We start from the raw sequence: 26,156 nt of genomic DNA, 5'->3' as shown, positions 1-26,156 counted from the left end.
TCTGCGGTGGGCAGAAAACCATGTCCACATTCCAGGGGTGGACAATTGGGAAGCCGATTTTCTCAGCTGTCAGGGGCTCGTGTCAGGCGAGTGGTCTTTCCACCCCACTGTCTTCAACCAAATTTGTCAGAGGTGGGGCATTCCGGATGTCGACCTAATGGCTTCCCGAACAAACCACAAGGTTCCACAGTACGTATCCAGGTCCCGGGACCCGATGGCCGTCGGTTGCGACGCACTTGTGATCTCGTGGTCCCAGTTCCAGATGCCTTATCTGTTTCCGCCTCTTCCCTTGATTCCAAGGATCGTAAAAAAAAAAAGGTTAAGGCAGAGGGAGTCCCCGTTCTGTTAGTGGCTCCGGATTGGCCTCAGAGCCTGGTATGCGGAGCTAGTGAACATGCTGTCGGACATCCCCTGGAGGCTCCCAGACCGTCCAGATCTTATATCGCAAGGGCCCCTCTTCCACCCGAATTCTTGGTCTCTGAATTTAATGGTATGGCCGTTGAGGCCGCGGTCCTAAGGGACGCAGGTTTTTCTCACAGCGTCATACAGACCATGATAAAGGCTAGAAAACCGACATCTTCACACATCTATCATAAGTGTTGGAAGGCCTTTTTCCGATGGTGCGAAGACAGCAGTTAGTTCCCTATGTCTTTTTCCCTTCCTTCAGTCCTTGGTTTCCTTCAAATGGGTCTCGATTCGGGCCTTTCCCTAAGTACCCTAAAGGGTCAGGTGTCCGCTCTTTCCTTTCTCTTCCAAAGGGATCTGGCTTTCCTTCCCCAGGTGAAGACCTTCCTTCAGGGCGTCGCCCACATAGTGCCTACTTACCATTCTCCGGTCGATCCATGGGATCTCAACCTTGTTCTTGGCGACCTCCAGCGCGCGCCTTTTGAACTACTTCTGGACATTTTTCTCCCTTCTTTCATGGAAAGTGGCCTTTCTGGTCGCCATCACCTCTATTAGGAGAGTCTCCGAGTTAGCGGCATTGTCCTGCCGTTCTCGTTTCCTGATTCTGCACCATGATAAAGTGGTCCTTCGACCTGTTCCTTCCTTTCTACCAAAGGTAGTTTCGACTTTTTTCACATAAACGAGGATATCGTCCTTTTCTTGTGCCATTCCCTGGTTAATCCCTTGGAGAAATCTCTCCAAAAACTGGATTTGGTCAGGGCTATCAGAGTCTATCTTTCCAGAACTGCTTCTTTTCGCCAGTCCGATCCTCTGTTTGTCGTCTCTCAAGGTCTTCGGAAGGGGCTCCCCGCCTCTAAATCCACAATTGCTTGTTGGATTCGTTTGGCGGTTCTGGAGGCATACCGTGTTCAAAACAAACAGCCTCCTCTGGGGGAGAGGGCTCACTCTACCCGGGCTGTGGGAGCTTCCTGGGCCGTTAGTCACCAGGCTTCGGCTTTGCAGATTTGCAAGGCCGCAGCCTGGTCGTCCCTTCACACTTTCGTAAGGTTTTACAAGGTGCATACTCGGGCTTCTGCTGAAGCAGGTCTGGGTAGGAAGATGCTGCAGGCAGCGGTTTCCCACCGGCCGACCTAAGTCTCCTTCTCTCTGAATATTTTCCCCATCTGTGGGACTGCTTTTGGACATCCCTTGGTAACCTGTGTCCCCCAATAAAGTGAGAAAGAAAGAGGGATTTTTGGTTCTTACCGTTAAATCTTTCTTGGAGCCTTCATTGGGGGACACAGTACCCTCCCTTTATGTTGCACCGTGTTGGCCAATGTGCCGTTGTTTTTGGTTGTTTGTTTATACTTGCTCCTACTACTGCTTTAGCACCAACTGAGTTGACTTGTGCCTGTCGGTGGGTGTATGCTGCCGAGGAGAAGTTATTTTTTTCCTTATTTGCATAGTGTCAGCCTCTTACAGTCAGCAGCATACACCCCATGGTAACCTGTGTCCCCCAATGAAGGCTCCAAGAAAGAGATTTTACGGAAAGAACCAAAAATCCCTCCTTTAGTGGTAAAAAAGTATTTTTCATTTACTCAGCCAAATGATGGTTCTGTGAATTGCATGAGGGTTAAAAAAATGCTCACTACACCACTAGATGAATTTTTAGAGGGGTAATTTAAAAAATGGTGTCACTTTTGAGGGTTTCTGCTGCTTTGACAAATGTGACATAACATCCTCAATCAATTAAAGCAAAAATTGCACTCTAGAATTGAATTGGCACTCCTTCCCTTCTGAGCCCTGCCGTGCGCCCAAACAGTAGTCTTTCACCACAGATAGGATATTGGTGTACTCAAATTTTGGGGTCCATTTTTGTTCCTTTTAGCCTTGTGAAAAAAGAAAAAAAAATTGGGGCTCTAGCAACATTGTGGGTTTTTTTTTTTTCTGAGAAAAATTAAATGTTTTTTTTTCTTTTTTCTTCTACATTATTTTAATTCCTTTGAAGCACCTAAAGGGTTAATAAACTTCTTGTATGTGGTTTTGAGCACTTTAAAAGTTTTTGAAATGGTGTCAGTTTTGGGTATTTTCTGTCACACAAACCCCTTAGTCACTTCATATGTGATGTGGTCTTTCAAAAAAATTAGTTTTGTACTTTGTTAGAAAAATTGTTGATTAATTTTTAACCGAACAAAGAAAATTGTTTACATAATGATGCTGATCTAAAGTAGACATATGGTTAGTTATTTATGATCTATTTTGTGTGGTGAAACTACCTGCTTTTAAAGATACAAAAAATTAAAATATTGCAAATTGTGACGTTCCATTTTTTTCAAATGTTATAATAATTTCAAAAACACAGATCATATCAGCCAAAATTTACCACTACAATGAAATACGTGTCACGAAAAACCAGTCTCCTAAACAGTGGGGGCCATTGAAGCATTTCCGAGTAATTACCTCCGTAAAGTGGCATTGGTCAGAATTGTAATATTTGGTCTGGTCAGGAAGGTGAAAGCCATCTCTGGATGAAGGGGTCGAGGAGGTATTCCCACCACAGACATCACTGCTGTTGTACAATTTCTTTTTGTGTTTTCTTGCCAGCATGCATCTGAAGGGATCACCCGTTTTGATGTGCAGTCTACAGTGAAGTATGAAGATCTGTCTCCCAGCATAAGTTTAAAGAATTGGGTGCAAACCTTAAGGTGGCGTATAAAATCAAAATAAACCTATTTACTGTTGTAATCTTGCATCACATTTGTGTCTAAGTGAAATTAAAATATACACATATTTGATATCGCCGCGTTCAGAATCGCCCAATCTATCCATATTAAAAAAGAATTAACGCGATCGCTAAACGTCTTAACAAGAAAAAAATTCAAAACTTCAATTGCGTTTTTTTGGGTCGCCGTTGCATTGCAATAACGGGCGATTAAAAGATTGTACCTACACCAAAATGGTATCACTAAAAAGTCAGCTCCGCATGCCAAAAATAAGCCCTCACCCAACGCCAGATCACGAAAAATGGAGACTAGTGATAAGCGAGTGTGCTCATTATTCAGGTTTTGCGAGCATGCTTGGGTGGTCTCTTGAGTATTTATGGCGTGCTCGGAGATTGTTTGAGTTGCCACCGCTGCATGGTTTGCGGCTACTTGACAGCCTGAATACATGTGGGGGTTGCCTGTTTGTTAGGGAATCCTGACATGTATTCAGGCTGTGAAGCAGCCGCAAATCATGCAGCTGCCGCGACTAAAACATAATCTCCGAGCACGCCATAAATACTCGGTGATCACCCGAGCATGCTCGGAAAACGAGTATATTTGAGTGTGTATGTATCAAGCCATGCCCACACCGCATAGCTGGCACAGGCCACATCTAGCTGTCGTGTCTTGAATGGAGTTGCTCCTGTGACGTATGACATCGAGGGAAAGGGAGGAGCCTCATGGATAGAGATGTGAGGAGGTAAATGATAGCAGTGCTGCTGCAGTATGAGGCTGTGTATAGAGAAGACTGAGGCGCTGCAGGTGGAGGCTGTGTATAAGGCCACATTCACACGTTCAGGGTTTGGTCAGTATTTTACCTCAGTATTTATAAGCCAAAACCAGGAATGGGAGAAAAAAACAGAAGTGGTGATGTGTTTCTAATATGCTTTTCCTCTGATTTTGTTTTACTCCCAAGTTTTAGCTCACAAATAGGAAGGTAAAAATACTAACTAAATAATGTGTGAACGAGGTCTATAGGAGAAAAGTGTGGTGCTACAGAAGTAGGCTGTGTATACGATACGCTTTATTGCAATTAGTGCAATTTCTCTCGGGATCAACTGTTTCCAATTGCATATGGAATAGGAGTGTGCGGTGCTGCTGGAGGAGGCGACTATAAGGGTATGTGCACACGTTCAGGATTTTTTGCGTTTTTCCCGCTATTTAATGCATTGGGAAAGCTCCGAAAAAAAACGCGCAAAAAAACGCATGCGGATTTTTGGCAGAAATGTCCGGTTTTTGTCAGGAAATTTCTGCAAGAAATCCTGAATGTGTGCACATACCCTAAAAAAGAAAAGCTGTGCTGCAGAAAAATACTGTGTATAAAGGAGGAGCCTGAAGTGCAGGAGGAATAAGGCCCCTTAACTGCCGCCGTTATATACTATATACAGGGCAGATAACATACAGGTATATACTATATACAGGAGGAGATGACATACAGGTATATACTATATACAGGAGGAGATGACATACAGGTATATACTATATACAGGAGGAGATGACAGGTATATACTATATACAGGGGAGATAACATACAGGTATATACTATATACAGGAGGAGATGACATACAAGTATATACTATATACAGGAGGAGATGACCTACAGGTATATACTATATACAGGAGGAGATGACAGGTATATACTATATACAGGGGAGATAACATACAGGTATATACTATATACAGGAGGAGATGACCTACAGGTATATACTATATACAGGAGGAGATGACAGGTATATACTATATACAGGGGAGATAACATACAGGTATATACTATATACAGGAGGAGATGACATACAGGTATATACTATATACAGGAGGAGATGACAGGTATATACTATATACAGGGGAGATAACATACAGGTATATACTATATACAGGAGGAGATGACATACAAGTATATACTATATACAGGAGGAGATGACCTACAGGTATATACTATATACAGGAGGAGATGACAGGTATATACTATATACAGGGGAGATAACATACAGGTATATACTATATACAGGAGGAGATGACCTACAGGTATATACTATATACAGGAGGAGATGACAGGTATATACTATATACAGGGGAGATAACATACAGGTATATACTATATACAGGAGGAGATGACATACAGGTATATACTATATACAGGAGGAGATGACCTACAGGTATATACTATATACAGGAGGAGATGACATACAGGTATATACTATATACAGGAGGAGATGACATACAGGTATATACTATATACAGGAGGAGATGACATACAGATATATACTATATACAGGGGAGATGACACACAGGTATATACTATATACAGGGGAGATGACACACAGGTATATACTATATGCAGGAGGGGATGACATACAGGTACATACTATATACAGGAGGATATGACATACAGCTATATACAGGAGGATGACATACCGCTATATACAGGAGGACATGACATACAGGTATATACTATATACAGGAGATGACATACAGCTATATACAGGAGGAGATGACATACAGGTATATACTATATACAGGGGAGATGACATACAGGTATATACTGAGGGGAAAATGACAGCTGTGAGGTGAAAATTAGAGATGTGAGGTGCTTTTACTAACCACAGTTAGTTATGATGCCTGGGCAACACCGGGCTCCTCAGCTAGTTTGAAATAAAGTTCTTGTGTGTGGGGAAAAAAAAAAGGGGGTTAATATCTGTCCTGAATAACTATTAACATGTCTCATATGTCTACTTTATTTTGCCATCGTATTTTGTATGTCCTTTTACTTTTTTGGTACGAGACAGCTTTTAAGTTTAACAGCTCTATCAGAAACCTGATATTTAGGGTCCAAATCAGTCCTCAAAGGGCCTCTATATTAACCCCTTCCACATAAATTACTCAATTTTAAAAATGCATATGTTACAGAATAAAAATTTTTATTCTATGCTGCACATGATCTGACACAAAGTGAAAAGAAAAAATCCTTTTTTTTTTTTTCTCTCTCCCAATTAGATTATTTTTTTATATTGAATTTACGGTTTAAGTGATCTAATATTTTTGTTCTGTTTACAAGATAACACATTTGTTTTGTTTTCCTAAGCTTGCACATTAAAATTTCTTAGACAGAAAAAGAAAAAAAAATTGGCAGATTCTGGTAGACAAAATTTTTTTTTTTTTTTTTTGAGCTGTATGAGGGTTTACTTTTCACTTTTAGTGTCATTTTGCGCTCTATGTGACTTTGTATTCCTTTTGTATTGCCGCTTTTTTGATGCAAGTTGACTTAACAATAGCAATTCTAACATTGCTTCCTCAGGGGTATTTAAATATTTAGGAATGTAAATACCCCTGAAGTCAGCTGCTCATACACCAGTGATATGTGTGAGGTCTCCCACACTTATGGACCACTGCTAAGTACATTTTATATGCCACTGATCTACCATTTTGCTTTTTTGAATTCTCTTTACAACATTTTAGGTTTCACTTTTATTTTGAGTGGCAATATAATTTTGTCTCAGTGGGTATTGCTCAGCTTATCTGCTACTTGGGTGGTTGTGTTGTTCTATGGGGAGGGTTTATTTTGACCCTTACCACTTAGCCCACCAAACGGTAGGCATAAACTATCAAGTGTTTTTATATGTTTTCTTGGCCATATTTCTCATATATTTGTTTTGGATAACTAAAATTATTTCCCAAAGGCCCTTTATGACCTACGGTAATTTGGGACAGTGTGTCAATTGAATAAAAAATATATATTTTAGACTTCCCTTGTGGTTGTAGGTAAAAAGTTAAGTGGGCTTTTTCTTTCCACTTTTACAACAGTATGTAAAAATTGACCCAAAAATGTGCCTGATTGTGAACTGGTTAACTGGCTAGATCCTCCATTAATAATGTCCAGTGACTGCAGGTGGCCAAGTGTCACATGGGCTGGCGGGGCACAACAAAGGCTGGTGGTAGCCTCACATAGAAGCAGTGTATATTGTGCAGTGTGCTTTCATTCACAACAGGCTTTGGCAGTTTTTATAAAGCATCAATTTGCATAGGGGGAGTAATGGTATATGCTATAGAAAGATTACAGTATATGTGTACTGTGGGGATCTACATGCACGTATAAAAAATCTGTTATATCATGCAGGCCCGTAAGTGCCAAGACAAGACCACTGGGTGCCCGCGATGTTTTGCCAAATAACCGCCAACTATATGAAATTGTTTTAACATATAACTTTCATCAGGTGAGTTTTAATACTTTGAAATACCTGTTAGATCGTGTTTTGTTAACTTATAGACCTCTCTTCACAACCATGGGTTTCCTATGAGCATTTTTAATAGTGATCATTTTTCTATGTTTGCACCTCCTGGTGCTGTATTACTGTTGGCATTTACAGCACCTGGACTGTGGAAAAATACAAAAAAAATGGATTTTGTCATGGCTGTAAGGTTATTACAACATTGTTCCTCTAGTATAATTATTCATGTGTGACACCCTCATATGTCTGTCCCTACGTGATGACTTTTTCAGCATAGAAAAACACACTCAAGCAGTCCAGTTGTCACCAACCTCTTTCCTTGAGTGCCACATTTAGTTGTGAGAAATGGTCATGAGCCACAATCAGTGACCCGATTACTGGTATAATGACAGGCAAAGCGTCCCCATGAAAAGCACCTTGTGCCCCCGCCCATATAGATGGTATACTTACATGGGTACCCGCTTTAACCCCATTTGGGATTGTCTTGGGAAGTAGTGACAACAATCAATTTCATCCAGCTTCAACACCTCTGTGCATAGGATGATATTCTCCAGATACCCATAATTAGCCTGTCCCCCACAGTACATGAACATCCAAAACTGCCCATCTGTGCAGGATGGCTCACAAGTCGCCATCTGGAATCGTGCTCTTCATAGTTGTCCTTATGTTTATGCACCAAGTTGGCAGAAAGCGGTGAGACACGTTGGGGACTTATGCACCAGAATGAAACTGGTGACACAACTGATCCTTTATTTTTTTGTAACATTTTTGTCTGGTGGCATTTGGGAAGTCTCCAGAAGTCGTACAGAAAAATGTTTGTTTTTTTTTTAAAAACAAACAAACCATAAAACACAAGAAACATGCCTTTGAAATGGAAATCTTAGTTATGTTCCTTTAAAACTTTCAGTACCACTACATGACGGAAGTATGTAATGTGAAAAGTGAATGAAACAATGCAACATAAATATTCAAATCCTTTCTTTGCAATTCTTTTATTTAAAGCTTAAATACGGAGGAAATATAGAAATTATTCATTTTTTTTTCCATTTGAAAGCCTAAATGTGGAGAAGTAACACCGAGCTGCCCCTTACTCTGTGAGCTGTTGTATGAATCGGAATATGATAGCCAGCTTTGGATTATTTATGACCAGAACAAAAGACACATGGGCTCAGGAGATGCATACCCCCATCAGGTAGTGTACTATCTTGAAATGATGTGTGTTGTCCTGTAGAAGAAGAAATGAAGGCTAAAAATGTTTTGGCTATATATACTGCATAGGATTTCTGAACCTAAGATAAAAACAAAATGAGCAAATACCCTATAGTAAGGAAATAAATAGTAATGTTTCCTATACATAACACCGGGTATTGGTTAACACCACGACAAGGTGCAATCGATTGGAACACCTTGACGTGGTAGGACGGCTTTTACACTGTTTTGATCAAAATAGTGTTAACCCAGTGCCCTGTTATTTATCTGCACTATTACTATTGACTTACTGCAGGGTATTGGCTCAATTTTGTTTTCATCTTAGGTTCCGTTTGCTATATGGCCAGTGTGAGAGTGTACCCCTACACATTGCACTTAGGCTACGTTCACATTTGCGTTGTTGTGTGTTGCGTCGGCGACGCATCGGCGACGCAACCCACAACACATGCAAAACGCATTGTTTTGTGACGCATGCGTCCTTTTTTTGTATGATTTTGGATGCAAAAAAAATGCAACTTGCTGCGTCCTCTGCGCCCTGACGCGTGCGCCCAAAAAGACGCATGCATCACAAAACGCAACACAACGCATGTCCATGCGTCCCCATGTTAAATATAGGGGCGCATGACGCATGCGGCGACGCTGCAGCGCCCGACGCTGCGGCGCACGTCGCAAATGTGAACGTAGCCTAATACCAACATTTGTTCCAGCTCATTTCTTTGGTTTTGCATAGGATTTCTGTGACACTTGGGATGTTACTTATTCTGGCCTCATAAATAGTTTTGACTCGTATTTGAGGAGCTCATTCCCATTCCTCTTGTACATTTATGGCCTACTGACAGGATACACCACTAATGTATAATAGATGGGACCCACATTTATTTACTCATTCAAATGCATGGCTTGGTCAGAATTCACTGACAAATGAAGCATTTTCATCACCTCTCCACTGACAACGTAACTAGGGCTATGTGGATTTTTTTTTTTTTACATTTTATATAGGGTTCTGAAGCCTTTAGGAGGGTCTTGTCCTGTAGCGGACAACCCATTTAAGATATTTTGTGACTTCAAAAATTCCAATCATAGCTTGTAAGTTAAAGATATCATGGGACCCCATTCCACGCAGTTATGGTGAGGTGAGGGCAGCCGTTCACCGCCTGTATGTCGTCGTGATGCATTGCACCATTGTGTTGTTTCATAGAGATTAATGTCTTTTATTGTTTTTTCTTTCAGTACTCTGTGAAGCTTGAAAAGGGAGATTATACTATAAGGATGCAGGTTCGTCATGAGCATTTAAATGAGCTGGAGCGTTTGAAGGATCTTCCCTTTGTGATTTCTCACAGGATGGCAAACACATTGAGTCTAGATATATATGAAAGTCACAGCATGGCCCTCTTAGGGAAGAAAAAGGCAAACACTATAACCTTGGCTCCAAAGCACAGCCAGCCTTTCTTTATTACAATGCTACCTGATGATAAGTAAGTAACTTGTGGAAACATTCAACCTACTTTTATATTCGGAATTATTGTTTGGGTATGTGGAGAAAATGTCTGCGCTTGGTCCAAAGGTGAATGTAGATTTTGAAGAGGTATTCCCATCTGGAACACCCATTGTATAGTCACTCTGTATGCCGTAATTACCAAAGACCTGCACAGGATCTCGGATGGAGCTCTCGCTTCACTGGGAAAGGAGAAGTGACCACATACCCTCGCTTTCTTAACCCAAGGCGTTGGCTGCACTGGATGTGATGAGATTTTTTTTAATATATATATATAATATGGTAATTTAGTTCTGCAAATTACTAAGATCTCTGTCATACAGGTTGTTGTCAGTATTTAGATCAGTCATTGAAACTTTTCTTTGGCAAAATTAACAATCAGCAAATTCAATGTTAAAAGCTAAACCCATTTCTGTGCCTCTAGGTATTGTTGTATATTGTGCTCTTTAACGTCATGGTTGGCCTTGCTTAAAGGAATCCATGAAATATATTTGGTATTTCCAGTTCCTTTGAGAACCACTGTCATTCTATGAATCTGTTTAACAGAATACCCAAGGGCGCTGGTCCAGGCTGCTATCTAAGTGGCACGCTGACACTGTCTAAGACAGAGCTGGGCAAGAAAGCTGTAAGTATTTCGTATCTCCTTTTTATACCTCCACTGATGATCCGTCACTTGCTTTTAGCTTCCTTTGCACTTCATATAGTATTGCCCTTATGAGAAGTATTTTTGCCTCCTTCATTCAATATAACCATGCCAGCCTTGCTCTTTCCATCCATTTCTTTTTGCATAGTTGTAAGGCAACTGGTTAGTATGTTTTGGACTTAGACTTTTGCTTTGAAACGACTATGTCCAATATTACAATAATACCTATTTTATGTAGTAATCGCTGCACTTCTAGTAATATTGTTGGAGAGTGATGCAGCACCTTCCTGGCGTGAGTTAACACAAGTATGTGGGTTAGCTGTGACACAGACTAAGTTTAGACGGCTATTTATTCTCTTTAATTAAAGGGGTCACCTTATTGTGCAAATCCCCATTTAAATTGCAGCTGACACATACCCCTAAAGAGCAGATAATGCTGGGGATAGTCATGCATTTCACTTGTACCAAATATGCCAGGAAACGTAGTGTACCATGGCAGCCATTTAGGTCATTGGCTCTTCATGTAATAAATGCTTGGCTAAAGTGCATCAAAAACATGAGGTGCTCTTAGAATGGGTCTGCTCTGCTCATAAAATGTCCCAAGCAAGTGACTTCCCTCTATGATATCTACATGTCTCAATAGGACTTTGCAAGGGGTTGTCCTAATGGCAAAGGAAGCATAGCATCTTTCCACTGATACCTTAGATTGTAAAATGCAAGATAGATTTCTGCATTCAATCTGCTGAATCTTAAAAGTATCCTGTATCTCTGAAATTCTACTGTTACCTTCATCTTAAAGCGTATCTGTCTCTAGGTTAGTTTCCACCTAATCTGAGAGCAGTACGGTTCAGGGGCAGAGACCCAGATTCCAGTGATGTCACTTACTGGACTGCTCAGTATAGTTTATATAAAATCCAGTGTTTTATCAGCAGGAGATTATCACTAGAGGCCAAGTGAACCTGCTGCCAGGAAGTTCTCCATAGTAGTCCTCCATATTCTTGAGCGCTGTATAACCCTGCCCCCATCACAGCAGCTGTGTATGCTGTGCATAGGTAGAAACGGGTGGGGCCAGGGTTATACAGAGCTCAGCATTCAGAGAACACCTACTTTTGCAGCCGATAACGCTGACACTACTCAAACTGCAGTAAGCAGCCCAGTAACTTATACATTGTTGGAATTCTGGTATCTGTCCCTACATCATGCTTCTCTCAAGGTAGCAAAGACTTGGCAACACTCTCCCTTTAAATGTAATACAGAGTTGTACAAAAATTGTCTTTTTTTCCGTGAACTCTCCACATTTCTTAAGTTTAGGATTGTACTACTGCAGCAATGTGTCATTTGTGATATCCAGTAGATTCCAAAACAAGATATAGGATACAAACCATCAAAGATGTAGTAATTGGAAAAAATGTACTACCCATGGACCTGGGCGTAACTCCACATCATTGTAAAGTTATGGTGGGGGTAAAGCTGCTGCAGTCTTGAGGAGCAGGATTTGCCAGCTCTGTAAGCTACCGTATATGCCAGTGTTTCACAAACTCCAGTCCTCCCGGACCCCAACAGGTTCAGGTTATGTTTTCAGGATTTCCTTAGTAGTGCACAGGTGATGGAAGTATCAGGAGTTCGTTCTCTCACTGCAGCACTATGGAAATCCTGAAAACATGACCTGTTGGGGTCCGTGAGGACTGGAGTTTGGGAAATACTGCTCTATGCAGAGAATAAAAGTTCCAGCCGCACTGGTAGGACCTAGTGATCACGATGCCAGGACTCAACCCCTGCGTAGTTGAGCTGCTGAGTCATAGCAGATCCAGATCATCTTTTCCTGTGACTATAGGGAGCTGTTGTTCCCTGGAATTTTGGGCTCCTTTGGATATTGAAGCTACAGTGGAACAAAAGCGTAATAAAAAAATGTTCTCCAGGGATCATTTAGTGATTTGTGGGGGACAAATAGTGTAAAATGTATAGGGCAGACTTCCTGAAAAGGCCTACTGTGAAGTCATTATATCCAATGGTAGATTGTTTCCTGGTCTTTGGCTCGGTTTGCATTTACTGACAAATGCACATGTTTTTATTTTTAATAGATTTGGAGTACTATTAAAAATAAGTAAAAGTACTCCAGTCTCATCAGATGTGAGAGATCTTTTTTTTTAAAGGGTTATTCTCCACTTGTTAAATGGATACAATTGCAAATTGTTTGTAAAACGAGCAACTTTGCATTTAACCTCTTATTTAAAATACTTTAAGAGCAGAGAGAATTACTGAATTGTATAGTTTACTTGTTACCGGCCCCACCTGCATTGTACCAGAGGTGCTGCAATGAAGCTGGCCATACCGCGGAATCCTTCCTGCTCAATTGTCCCTACACTCCTTTGCTGCCCCTGCTAACTGTGAGAGAGCGCAGAGTTGGGGCTAGCAGCACAACTATGCCATCAGCCCGAGCTGTTAATCTTCCTGAGCGCATGGCCAAGTCAGTCCTCCACTTCGGGGTACGTAGTATACAGTGCACACTGTGCATAGTACAAATCATTTGTATAGCACTGCAATAGTATTCTATCTTATTTTAAACTATTTATATTTATTGTATAAATCAGATTTTTGTTTTACATGAATTATTTCCCTTTTTTTTTCCATGTTTGTATGGAATGACTGAAATTAATAATGGAAATCTTGCAATCTTTACACATTTTTCTGGGGCTTTCTTAGACATTGGTTTCCTGTAGTAAGGAACAAACGTGAGACTACTGTATGTAGTTTTCATTGTGAATTCTGCTGACACATCCACTGTAGTCTTTTGATATCTTGCTTAAGAAGAAAACCTGTTGTGAAGCTGGGCCTCCGTTCATAGTAAACTAGGCCAAACCTTCATTTCTCTTACGCCTCATGGGGGGACACAGGACCATGGGTGTTATGCTGCCGCCACTAGGAGGACACTAAGTTAACATAGAAAGATTAACTCCTCCCCTGCAGTATACAGCCTCACTGGTCAGTATTCAGCCAGTTCTTGCTTAGCGTCTGTAGGAGGCACTTGGGTCAGTTTCAGACCCCAACGTTTTTATTTTCTTTTCTGTAAATTTCTCCTGATTCCTTTCAAGGGTCCGTTCTCCCCCGAACCATCAACAGGCGAGCACTCGGAGTATACTTCCCCGTATCCCCGTACCCTCTCCTGCGACGACTGGGGCACTCCTAATCTGTGCTTGAGCGAAGGTTCCTTTACGGTCCCGATCTCCCCCCTGTAAGATGGCGAGCACATAGAGTTCTGGCTCTTATGTTCCTCTCCTGGGCCCTACCACATATCACTAAGGCCCCCACCTGATGGCGTCATGCAGTCCCCACGAAAGCTGCAAATCCCTTGCGGCAGGCACAGGATTAAGATGGCCGGAGGATCCTCTCCATCACCCGACTCAGGAAGGATGCATCGCAAAGGAGGCGCTGCATCCCTGCAGCGGTGGCGGTGAGTAGTTCCCTTCCTCACGCTGCCTGCGTGGGAAGGTGCGGTCCTGGTCCCCGGGGAGGGGAGCCGCTGGTCGGACCCCAGCGGCGGACAGCCAGCGCTCCGTCGCGGTCTGCTGCCGTTCAGCGCCGGCAGGCTTCACAAATTTAGCCCCCTGCTTTTCAGCTGGACTAGGCTGCGGGTTAATTACCCGCCCACAGTCGAAGCTCCGCCCACTATCTAGGCACTTCTCGTTTGGAACGAGAAGCGCCCTGCTAATCTCGGGGGCCATCTTGGGACTCCACTTCTGCGGGGAAACCGGACGAAAATGCTGACCTGACAGCTCTCTAGGCGCCGATCTTCTCCTATTCCTCTCTGGGGACACAGGCACAGGACCGTGGGTAAGCTGTGCCAGGAGAGCTTAACCATTCCCTGCAAGCGCATACCCTGCCTATCTGGCCCTTATCTTTAAAGACACACTGCCTCACCCTAAAGAAGCCAAAAAGGTTAACAAAAAGCACACTGTTTTCTCTAGTCACCTTCCACGACGGCATATGGAGGTTGCCTCTTTGCCCTAATGGGGAACAGGAAATGGAGAGGTTAAAAGGCCCTCCCACCTCCCTCTCACCAGTGTCTTTTCCTGTTCCCCATGGGACAGGAGAGGTTTACTTCGTATGCAGTGGTGGCCGGTAACTACTGCATCTCACAAGCGTCGGCTTGTGTATAACCGGGCAGCATGGGGTCGTATCTTACCTCCCCGCCTATGCTGCTCCCGTCGCACCGCGCTGCGGTGTCCTCGGGACCTGTGCCTAGCCTTCCCGCGCCCCCGTGAGGGCAAAGCAGGCTAGTGTTCCCAACCGGAGTCCTCCTGGAGCTCTCCGGTCTCCTTCCCCTCCAAACATGCCGCTGGCAACCCGGAAGTGGTCGCGCGCATCACTTCCGGTCCTTTCTGCGCTCCCTGGAGGCACTTCCGCCGGCGGCGTCTCGTGCAGGACGGCGTCCTCCACGCCTGGACCATGGAGGGGAGGAGGAGGTGTATCCACATCGCTGGGGGCAGGTGCATACCGCTGTGTATAAAACCTGCCAGAAAACGTCGCAGGTAAGACCGTTCCTATCATGGAGAGCAGTACCTGCCCTGCGCTTGCAGAGCCCAGCGCTGCCCCTGCCACAGTAAGTGCCGCAGAGACAGGGGTCCTTAGATAGTAACTTTGGGGTATCCTTGGTCATTCTCTCTCTCTCTCCCCTCTCATTGCAGGGAGAAAGGTCTACCCCCAAAACTACCGTTAAAAAGAAGTGAGCCATCTGTAATATTAAGCTGCCACCTTCATGGGAGAAAAAACTCTGCAGGACCTGTACTGACAAAGTTGTCAGGGCAGAGCAACCTTCTTTACTAGAGGAAATCCGATCCCTGGTCAAGCAAGAGGTGCAATCCTCCCTAGCAGCCTTTACCCCTCCACCCCCTCCGCCACCCTCTCCAGCCAAAAAAAGGAAGATCCAGGAAGAGGATTCTGAATCTGAGTCAGACCTCTCTTATGCCTCATCCTCAGGTCGTCAGGAGGAATCTGCATCCTCTATTACATCGGAGGCCAGAAAATATCTCTTTTCTTCAGACTGGGTTGAGGACTTAGTAGCTGCAGTACGCAGTACTATGGGGCTGGAGGAGGAGCCGGAACCCCAGTCCATACAGGACCAGATGTTTGGTGGCATAACTAAGGGTAAACGGGTGGGGTTTCCAATCCACCAGAATATCTCTGATATGATTGACCAAGAGTGGGAATTACCTGAAAAACGCCTCAGTACTCCATCCGAGATGAAGCGTAGATTCCCCTTAGAAGGCGAATTGACCAAATGGGATGTCCCTAAAGTTGACTCTCAGGTAGCAAGAGTGGCTAAAAGAACGGCTCTTCCATTCGAAGACTCGTCACAATTAAAGGATCCGATGGACAGGAAGATAGAGTCTATTAAAGAAATCATGGGAGACCTCCTCGGTAGCCCTCAAAGCTAATATCGCATCAACATGCGTGGCTAGAGCTCTATTCCGCTGGATAGGTGAACTGGAGTCTCACATATCCCAGGGCACTTCAAGAGCTGAATTATTAGACTCCCTTCCTAGTCTCCTTAGAGCCACGGGTTTCCTAGCAGATTCTTCGATGGAAACTATCAGAATTGCTGCAAGGTCGTTAGTACAAACTAACTCGGCCAGAAGGGCGCTGTGGTTAAAAATGTGGTCTGGTGATATCACCTCTAAGGCTAAATTATGCGCCATACCATTTAAAGGTAACTACGTTTTCGGGCCTGCTCTTGACGACATCTTGGAGAAAGCTACCGATAAAAAGAAAGCCCTCCCAGAACAAAAAACTCCCAAAAAGAAGTTTTTTCGTCCCTTTCAGGCCCAAACCTCTCAGAGAGGAAAAGGCAAGTCCGGGAGGTGGAGTTACCCGAAGGGAGGAGGGAGAAACATCCTTATCCCTCAACAACAACAACAGCAATCTCAACAGGAAAAACGGTGACTCCGATCCGGTGGGGGGGAGACTTTCAAATTTTTACTCCCAGTGGCAAAACATCACCTCTTGCCCCTGGATCCTCAATGTCATCAAAGAGGGTCTCCTAATAGAATTCATTTCCCCCCCCCCCCCCACGGGGTCTAAAAGTCACCTCCCTACCTTCCCTGAAAGATCAATCCAATCTGGAGTCCGGTCTCAGGACCCTAAAGATGTCGGGTGCGATATCCCAAATACCAGAATGGGAGAGGGATCGGGGGCATTACTCTCGCCTATTCCTGGTTCCCAAACCATCGGGCGAGTCCCGTGTTATTATAAATCTAAAGAATCTCAATCGGCATATCAAGTACCGAAGATTCAAGATGGAATCAGTGAAGAATGCCATTCCCTTGATAGGTCCACACTCCTTCATGGCCACTCTCGATCTGAAAGATGCCTACTTTCACATCCACATTCACCCAAGACATCGCCATTACCTCAAATTTGCTGTACAGAGAGGACATCTGATAGAGCATTATCAATTCAACGTCCTCCCATTTGGAATCTCCTCTGCTCCAAGGGTATTTTCCAAAATAATGGGGGAAGTAGTCTCCTTTATCCGGAGGCAAGGCGTCTGTATAGTGCCGTATCTAGACGACCTTCTGTTAATAGCGCCTACCAAACAGGGCCTGGAATCTCATGTATCCAAGACTCTCGAAATCCTGACATCTCTTGGGTGGGTGCCGAATCTGGAAAAATCTCACCTACGACCCTCCAAATGCAGGAAATTCCTGGGAGTCCTCCTGGACTCTACAAGACAGATGTCCTTCCTCCCATCAGAACACCGTCTAACCCTTTTATCAAAGGTCAAAACGTTCAGGGACACCAGATCCCCTACAATCAGAGAAGGCATGTCTCTTGTAGGCTCGATGACAGCCTGCATTCAATCGGTACCATGGGCCCAGGCCCATTCCAGAATTCTTCAGGCACATATCCTGCAGAATTGGGACGGCCTTCCCAGTTCTTTGAACAAAAGACTGTACACGCCAGGCCTTGTCAAAGCCTCCCTGGCATGGTGGATGTCCCCAAAAAATTTACAAAAAGGGGTCAGCTGGACGCAAGTCCCACTGACCTCAGTTACAACAGACGCCAGCCAGAGAGGCTGGGGGGCCATGATAGATCACACCCCTTTCCAAGGTCTCTGGGACCAGTCAACAAGCAAGAAATCTTCCAACTACAGAGAGCTAAAAGCTGTAGAAGAAGCCCTACTAGTAGGAGGTCATCTGATCAAGGGACATCACGTTCGGATATATTCGGACAATGTGACCACGGTGGCCCACATCAGACATCAGGGCAGTTCAAAAAACAATTGCCTGAAAAATATATCTGCCCGACTATGCTCCTGGGCAGAAAGACATCTCTTATCTCTGACAGCGGTTCACCTGAAAGGCTCGTCCAACATTCAGGCAGACTATCTAAGTCGCCAGGACATACATCCGGGGGAATGGTGCCTGAGCAACCGAGGTTTCGAGATGCTGGTGAACAAATGGGGTCTCCCAGAAATCGACCTCTTTGCATCCAGCCGAAATGCGAAAGTCGAAGCATTCTTCTCTCTGAACCCCAGGGACGGCTCCAAAGGTGTGGATGCACTGGTCCAGAAGTGGAATTTCCGGCTGGCTTATGCGTTTCCACCAATCCCAATACTGGCGAAAGTCTTACAGAAAGTGCGAGAAGAACAAACGCCTACCATATTGGTAGCTCCGCTGTGGCCCAAGAGGAGTTGGTACAACCTGATAGTGGACCTTCAGGTGGATGGGCCGTTCCACTTTCCGATGGAAGAAGACCTTCTTTCTCAGGGACCAATCCATCTCCTAGATGCCCACAAGTGGAATCTGGCGGCATGGCTACTGAAGCCCAAATATTAAGAGCCAGAGGACTATCAGATGCAGTGGTTTCCACACTTCAAAAATCTAGGAAACCGGTAACCATTGCAATATATAATAAAATCTGGAAGAAATTTTCATCCTTTTGTCTTCCTGAGGTGCCAGATCCCTTCAACCCGAACATTTCAAAAATTCTAGATTTTTTACAAAAGGGCTTAGAAATAGGCCTCAGACCTAGCACCTTAAAAGTCCAGGTGTCCGCCCTCAGCTCAATATTTGATCAAGATCTGGCAAATCATCGCTGGGTAAAAAGATTCATGATATCGGCTTCCAGAATGAATCCAAAGAAGCAAATAACAGTACCACTGTGGGATCTCAACCTGGTGTTACAGGGGCTCACGGGTCCCCCCTTTGAACCATTATCCTCCTGCTCCCAGAAAAATCTAATCTATAAAACAATTTTTCTAGTGGCTATTACATCAGCAAGGAGGGTGGGAAAGTTGCAAGCCCTCTCAATAAGAGAGCCATACCTGTCCATCCGAGATGACTCTATAATACTACGCCTAGACCCTTCCTTTCTTCCAAAGGTCGTATCAGATTTCCATCGCTCCCAGGAAATTATTCTACCTTCTTTTTGCCAAAATCCTGCAAATCCAAAGGAAGAGAAATTCCATATGCTGGACGTCAGGCGCGTTGTCTTATTTTACTTAGAACAAACCAGTTCTTACAGAATCGACCACAATCTATTTGTCCATCCATCAGGACAGAACAAAGGAAAAAAGGTAGCCAAAAGTACTATTGCCAACTGGATTAAGAGAGCAATAGCAGAAGCATACCTGGCTCAGGACAAAACTCCTCCAGTAGGAATCAAGGCTCATTCCACTAGATCAACCTCAGTCTCCTGGGCAGAAAGAGCAGGTGCATCAGCAGAGCAAATCTGCAGGGCAGCCACATGGTCTTCATTGCATACTTTCTCCAGACATTACAGACTGGATATAATGCCCAACAAAGATTTAGTCTTCGGCCGGAAAGTACTCCAGGCCGTTGTCCCTCCCTAGTGCCAAATTAGTTGGTATTCCTCCATATGCCGTCGTGGAAGGTGACTAGAGAAAATAGAATTATTCTTACCGTTAATTCGGTTTCTAGGAACCTTCCACGACGGCGCTAGTTCCCTCCCTATACTCCTGGATTTAATTCTGGGATTCAAGGTAAACCGGTGCTATGGTTTTCAGTTATAAGTCACTGGTGAGAGGGAGGTGGGAGGGCCTTTTAACCTCTCCATTTCCTGTTCCCCATTAGGGCAAAGAGGCAACCTCCATATGCCGTCGTGGAAAGTTCCTAGAAACCGAATTAACGGTAAGAATAATTCTATTTTTTACCTCATGTGCCACTTGTAACACTGCCTTGCCCCGAGCTCACAATACCCCATTATGTGCAGATTGTGATCCGGCCTGTGTGCAGCCGCCTCCCGCAGCCGCCTCTGACCCTGCAGAGCCTAGTCCCCCTGAGTGGGCCGCTTCTCTGTCACGTTCTATGGCTTCCCTGGCCAAGGCAATAGATTCCCTTCGGGGTCCCTCTTTAAGTCAGAACGCCATGTTGCCTGCCGCAGAGGACTCTGGCGACTGTACGGATCTGTCCACCAGCAGGGGGCGTTCTCTGTCCCTAAGAGCTCAGAGCTCAAGAAAACAGACCTATGTCGCATCCCCTGACTATGGCCGCGCTTGTGCTTCAGCTTCCGCGAGCTCAATTTCTCGATCCCCTTCTCCTGAGAACCGCAATGCGCATGACTCTGAATGTAAGTCTGATGCATCTTTAGTCCGGGATTCCTCGACTTCTCAAGAGACGCTTGATTCTCTTATTGAGGTGGTTAACAAGACCTTGAAGGTGGACAAGGAATCCGTATCCACTCAAAAAGTATTCGTCACTCATCCTGAATTTAAGGACATTGTCCAGAAACACAGGGACCAGCCTGATAAACGTTTCACGGGTCAAAAGCCCATTGACTCCAAATACCCCTTCGCTTAGGAACTAATGAAGGACTGGCTGCAGTCTCCGTCTGTGGACCCTGCGGTATAGCATCTCGCCTCCAAGATGCTCCTTTCTTTGTCTGATGGTTCTTCAGTCAAAAACCCCTCTGACCGCCAAATTGACTACCTGGCTCTCTCTGTCTTCGAGGCGACAGGAGCGTCACTCTTTCCATCTTTCGCCGCTACATGGGTGGCTAAGGCTATGGTCGCTTGGGCTGAGGGACTAACCTCAACCATCCACGACAGTAATCTCTCTCCAGAGGCGACCAACCTGGCTAACCAGATAGCTCAAGCCAGGGACATCGTAGTTAACGCCTCAATAGACGTGGCCAATTGCGCTGCACAAGCAGCCGCAAATGCAATCTCCATCAGAAGAGCCCTATGGCTCAGAGATTGGCGAGCAGATTCGGCTTCCAAAAAATCATTGACATCTCTGCCATACCAAGCTGGTCGCTTATTCGGAGAAAAGCTGGACCAAATTATCTCTAACGCCACCGGGGGAAAGAGTAAATTTCTTCCTCAACAAAAGCCTTGCCAGCTGTTTCGGCTTCAACAACAACCTCAATTCTGGCCCTTTCGCAACAATCCCATTTGGTCGTCTACCTCTTCCGGATCAGGACGAGGTTCGCGGGGATAGAGGTTCCCAGGTCTCATACAGACCTAACCGTAGCTGGAAACCCAGACCGAGATCATCTGGATCTAAGGGACCCAGATCCCTTAGATCTTCCACTCAATGACTCGTTGCAACATCCGGATGACATTGACAAAGTAGGCCGCCATTTACTTTCCTTCCGACAAGCCTGGCTCTCGGTCGTCCACGACGAGTGGGTCAGAGAACTGGTGCCCTCCGGATATAAAATCGAGTTTTCTTAAAACTTCCAAAACAAAGACAATGGCTTTTCTCCAGGCCATAAGAGCACTACAAGGGGACGGAATCATCATTCCGGTTCCCCTAGACCAAAGGTTCAAGGGGTTTTACTCGAACCTATTTGTGGTCCCAAAGAAGGATGGATCGCTACGACCGATACTGGACCTAAAGCTTCTGAACCACTTTGTAAAAATTTGATGCTTCAGAATGGAATCTCTCCGCTCTGTCGTCGCATCCATGGAAAAGGGAGTTCCTAGCATCCGTAGACATCAAGGATGCTTACCTCCACATCCCAATTTTTACTCATCAGCAGTTCCTCCGCTTCGCTTTTCGCGAGGAACACTTCCAGTTTGTGGCCTTACCTTTCGGCCTTGCCACCGCTACCAGAGTTTTCACCAAGGTCATGGCTATCCTTCATGCTCGGGAAGTGGTGGTACTTCCGTACCTGGACGACATGCTGATAAAAGGCCCGTCATATCCAGCCTGCGAGGAGTCCGCCAACAATAAGGGTGGATACTCTTTCTCGGCTGGGATGGCAGATAAACTTCGAAAAATCTTCCCCGGTCTCGGCTCAGAGGATTTCCTTCTTGGCAATGACCCTGGACACTTCCCACGGCTTGGTCATTCTCCCTTCAGAAAAGGCCTTGGCCTTGCAGTAGGGAGCACGGAGTCTTTCCCGCCCAGTTTCTGACTCCATTCGTTTCAGCATGCACATTCTCGGGAAAATGGTAGCAGCCATGGAAGCAGTTCCGTTCGCGCAGTTCCACCTCCGTCCCTTACAACATGCTCTGCTGTCGGTATGGAACGGGAACCCGTCCTCTCGACCGCCGCTTCAGCCTGTCTTGGCAGGTCAGGCAGACCCTCAGGTGGTGGACGCTGAAGTCCTCCCTGAACCAGGGAAAGTCTTTTCTCCCAGTGCGCTGGCGGGTGGTGACCACTGATGCCAGCCTTTTGGGCTGGGGTACAGTCTTCAGTCACCACACAGCTCAGGGGCGGTGGTCCACTCGAGAGTTGCATCTCCCCATCAATATCCTGGAGATACGAGCGATCAGACTAGCATTGCTCAGTTTTCACCATCTCCTTGCAGGTCACCCCATCAGAATCCAGTCCGACAACGCCACAGCAGTGGCGTACATCAACCATCAAGGGGGTACCCGCAGCAAGACGGCCATGCTCGAGATGACCCACATCCTCCGCTGGGCCAAGCACAACCATTCACCAATCTCGGCGATCCACATACCAGGTGTGGAGAATTGGGCAGCGGACTTCCTCAGTCGCCAGGGTCTCTCCTCGGGCGAGTGATCCCTCCACCAAGAAGTTTTCCAGCAGATTTGCCATCATTGGGGGACCCCGGATGTGGACCTCATGGCCTCAAGGTTAAACAACAAGGTCCCCCAGTTCATTGCCCGATCACTTGATCCACGCGCCATCAGAGCAGATGCCTTGGTCCTACCGTGGCATCAATTCCGCCTTCTGTACATTTTTCCTCCTCTTCCCATTACCGAGGGTCATCAAGAAGATCAGGGCAGAGGGGGTACCAGTGATCCTAGTTGCGCCGGACTGGCCACGCCGGGCATGGCACGCGGAACTGGTTCAGCTGGTCGCCGACGTCCCCTGGCGGCTTCCAGATCGCATGGATCTCCTCTCCCAGGGCCCGATTTACCACCAGAACTCCGGGGCCCTGTCTTTGATGGCATGGCCATTGAATCCTGGATTCTAGCCCAAGCTGGATTCTCCCTTGATGTGTCCTCCACCATGATTAGTGCTAGAAAGCCCATGTCCATGCGCATTTATCACCATACCTGGCGAATCTTCTTTGCGTGGTGCAACGCCCTTGGACGATCTCCTCTGGTATTTTCCATCCCTTCCATATTGGAATTTCTCCAATCAGGACTAGAGTTGGGTCTCGCACTTGGCTCCCTCAAAGGACAAGTGTCAGCATTGTCAGTCCTATTTCAACGGAAAATTGCCACCAAATTACCGGTTAAGACGTTCATTCAGGGAGTTTCCCGTGTGGCGCCTCCCTATAAAATGCCTTTGGATCCATGGGACCTTAATTTGGTCCTTGGAGCTCTTCAGGAGGCTCCTTTCGAGCCACTGCAGGATGTTTCTCTGACCTTCCTTTCCTGGAAGGTAGTTTTTCTATTGGCTATTGCGTTTATCAGGCGAGTCTCTGAGTTGGCGGCTCTCTCCTGCCGACCCCCGTTTCTGATTTTTCACCCAGATAAAGGCAGTCTTGAGGACTTCTCCCTCCTTTCTACCCAAAGTCGTTTCCTCCTTCCATCTCAATGAGGAGATTATTCTGCCTTCATTCTGTCCGGCAGCGGTCCATCGCATTGAGAAAGCTATGCACACTCTGGATGTGGTCAGGGCCCTTCGACTGTACAGCTCACGGACGGCTCCCTTCCGCAAGTCGGATGTCCTATTCGTACTTCCAGAGGGACAAAGGAAGGGCTTACCCGCTTCCAAGCCTTCTCTAGCCAAATGGATTTGATCGGCTATTCAGGAATCCTATCGTGTCAGAGGTGCTCCTAACCCAACAGGGATTAAGGCCCATTCTACTCGGTCAGTGGGCCACTCGGCACCAGGCGTCAGCACAACAGGTCTGCAAAGCTGCGACTTGGTCCAGCTTGCATACTTTTACAAAAGACTACCACATTCATTCTCTATCCTCTGCAGACGCTGCCCTTGGCAGGCGCATTCTGCAGTTGGCAGTACCTTAGCTGTAAGCCTAGGGTACATGGGGTATTAGCAGCTATGTTGCTCCCCACCCATAGGACGTCCCATGGTCCTGTGTCCCCCAATGAGGCGTAGGAGAAATAGGGATTTTTGTGTACTCACCGTAAAATCCTTTTCTCTCAGCCTATCATTGGGGGACACAGCACCCACCCTGTTAGCCTATTGGCTTGTCGTTACTTCTTTGGGTTTGATATACTTTTATTGTCTTTCGTTTAATACTCCTACTGCTTTTCTACCGAACTGGTTGAATATTGACCAGTGAGAGGGTGTATACTGCAGGGGAGGAGTTAATCTTTCTATGCTAACTTAGTGTCCTCCTAGTGGCGGCAGCATAACACCCATGGTTCTGTGTCCCCCAATGATTGACTCGGAGAAAAGGATTTTATGGTGAGTACACAAAAATCCCTATTTTATGGGTCGGCCTGCTGACTATCCAGTGATTATTGGGGTCTACAGACTCTTCATGATTTTCTTGTTCTTATGTTGGATAATCAACTACTAGACATGTTTATAGCAGCTCACTCCACTCTTCCTAATAAAACCCCCTGCATGCTCTGCCAAATCGAGCATTCTTGTGCATAGGGGAAGGGGGGAGACTAGCCTAACTCATTTGGCTAACCGCTGTTAAAGGGCATAGCGCCTTTTTACAAATTTTGCTTCCTGTGATCTATATCTCCCTGTGTAACTGAACATGTATGGCCACTGTGAACAACTGCAATGGCTAATTAAGATGTGCATGGCTAAGTCTTCAGAATAATCATTCAACAAACATTAATTCATCCTTTTTAAAGGGAACTTGTCATGTCAAAAAAATACTATAATCTGCAGGTTGATGGCGTTCTAAAGCTGTGCGGACGCCACAATGTAAGGCTAGTTTCACACTAGCGTTTATCCGGGCTGCGGAGGAATGTGGACTTCCTCCATGAAGCCCCGCCCACTGCCGCGCTTCTTCGTTCAGCTCCGCCTACGGCTGCCCGGTTAAACGCTAATGTGAAACTAGCCTTACAATGTGGCGTCCGCACAACTAGCCTTAGCCTGATCACCAGGAAGAAATTAACTTTATTCCTCCTGGCAGCCTGTAGCTTTCAGTCATAGAGGCATCAGTCACCGCTCAGTATATAGTGAGCATTGGCTGTAATCGGCACTGACTGACAGCCAGCTCTATACTGATGCACCGCAGGGCTGTGCATGTACCGAGCAGTCACTGACGCCGCGCTGATAGCATTCTCTTCTTCTTTCTTTTTCTTCGTCTCTGCCGCTCTTCCTGGATCCATCTCAGTGACTTTACCATATTTAGTGCCTCTAGCTCAGTGGCCCCCTTAGTTCACGTAGAAAGGTTTCTAGAACACATGGAGAGCCGCATTCAAAGAACCCCACATGTCTTCTGAACCACGAATTGGGACACACTGCTATTGTAAATTAGTGTTTGGTTACGTAGCCTGACGTGTTTTCTGTTTAAATCCGGTTTACCGAGTGGATACCCACAATGGAGTAGATTTATTAATGTATTTATGGCACTATAGTTATAAAGACCTTGCTTGTAATTTCAGCAAATTGTGGTCAAGTGTCTGAGTTATTTGTTTCCATTTTCCATTACTTTTCTTCGAGAAATTGTAGCAACCAATGCCAGGTCCCACCTGCCGCTCAGCTGTGCCAGGTTTCTCCATAGGGCATTTGAAATAATCTGTATAATACAGTGGTCCAGACTTAGGGCCCCTTCACACTGTGCAATCAAAGTCTGAACGAGCGTTCGATTTGTGACGTTTATCCGTCCTCGTTCCGAGGTTGCAAAGTGTGACATGGCGTTACGATTTGCGACGCAGCCCAGCATCGTACGATGTGAAAGAAAGAGCAGAACTTTCTTTCGTCGTAAATGTCTCGCTGTGGCGGTCGAAATCGTAGTATGTGACGGCGGTCATACGAGCTCGTAATGCGACTACGTGGGTTGGGCTTCCGCATACCTGTCTCCTGATTGGGCGTGACGTTTTAGCACGCCCATGCTGGTAATAC

General features: G+C 45.4%; 1 protein-coding gene across 4 annotated transcripts in view; it reads left to right on the top strand.

Moving 5' to 3' along the window:
* TPP2 (tripeptidyl peptidase 2) overlaps positions 1 to 26,156 on the top strand; it is a 117,237-nt gene that overhangs the window by 60,580 nt on the left and 30,501 nt on the right. For all 4 annotated transcript variants that reach the window (XM_077297063.1, XM_077297062.1, XM_077297065.1 and 1 more), the window contains exons 19-23: positions 2,989 to 3,089; positions 7,261 to 7,357; positions 8,427 to 8,564; positions 9,812 to 10,056; positions 10,623 to 10,701. In XM_077297063.1, the coding sequence (XP_077153178.1) occupies positions 2,989 to 3,089; positions 7,261 to 7,357; positions 8,427 to 8,564; positions 9,812 to 10,056; positions 10,623 to 10,701 (660 nt within the window). The remainder of the gene's footprint in view (positions 1 to 2,988; positions 3,090 to 7,260; positions 7,358 to 8,426; positions 8,565 to 9,811; positions 10,057 to 10,622; positions 10,702 to 26,156) is intronic.

The sequence above is a fragment of the Ranitomeya variabilis genome, chromosome 3, assembly GCF_051348905.1.
Source record: "Ranitomeya variabilis isolate aRanVar5 chromosome 3, aRanVar5.hap1, whole genome shotgun sequence".
Classification (NCBI taxonomy): domain Eukaryota; kingdom Metazoa; phylum Chordata; class Amphibia; order Anura; family Dendrobatidae; genus Ranitomeya; species Ranitomeya variabilis.
This window is presented reverse-complemented; position numbering and strand designations above follow the sequence as displayed.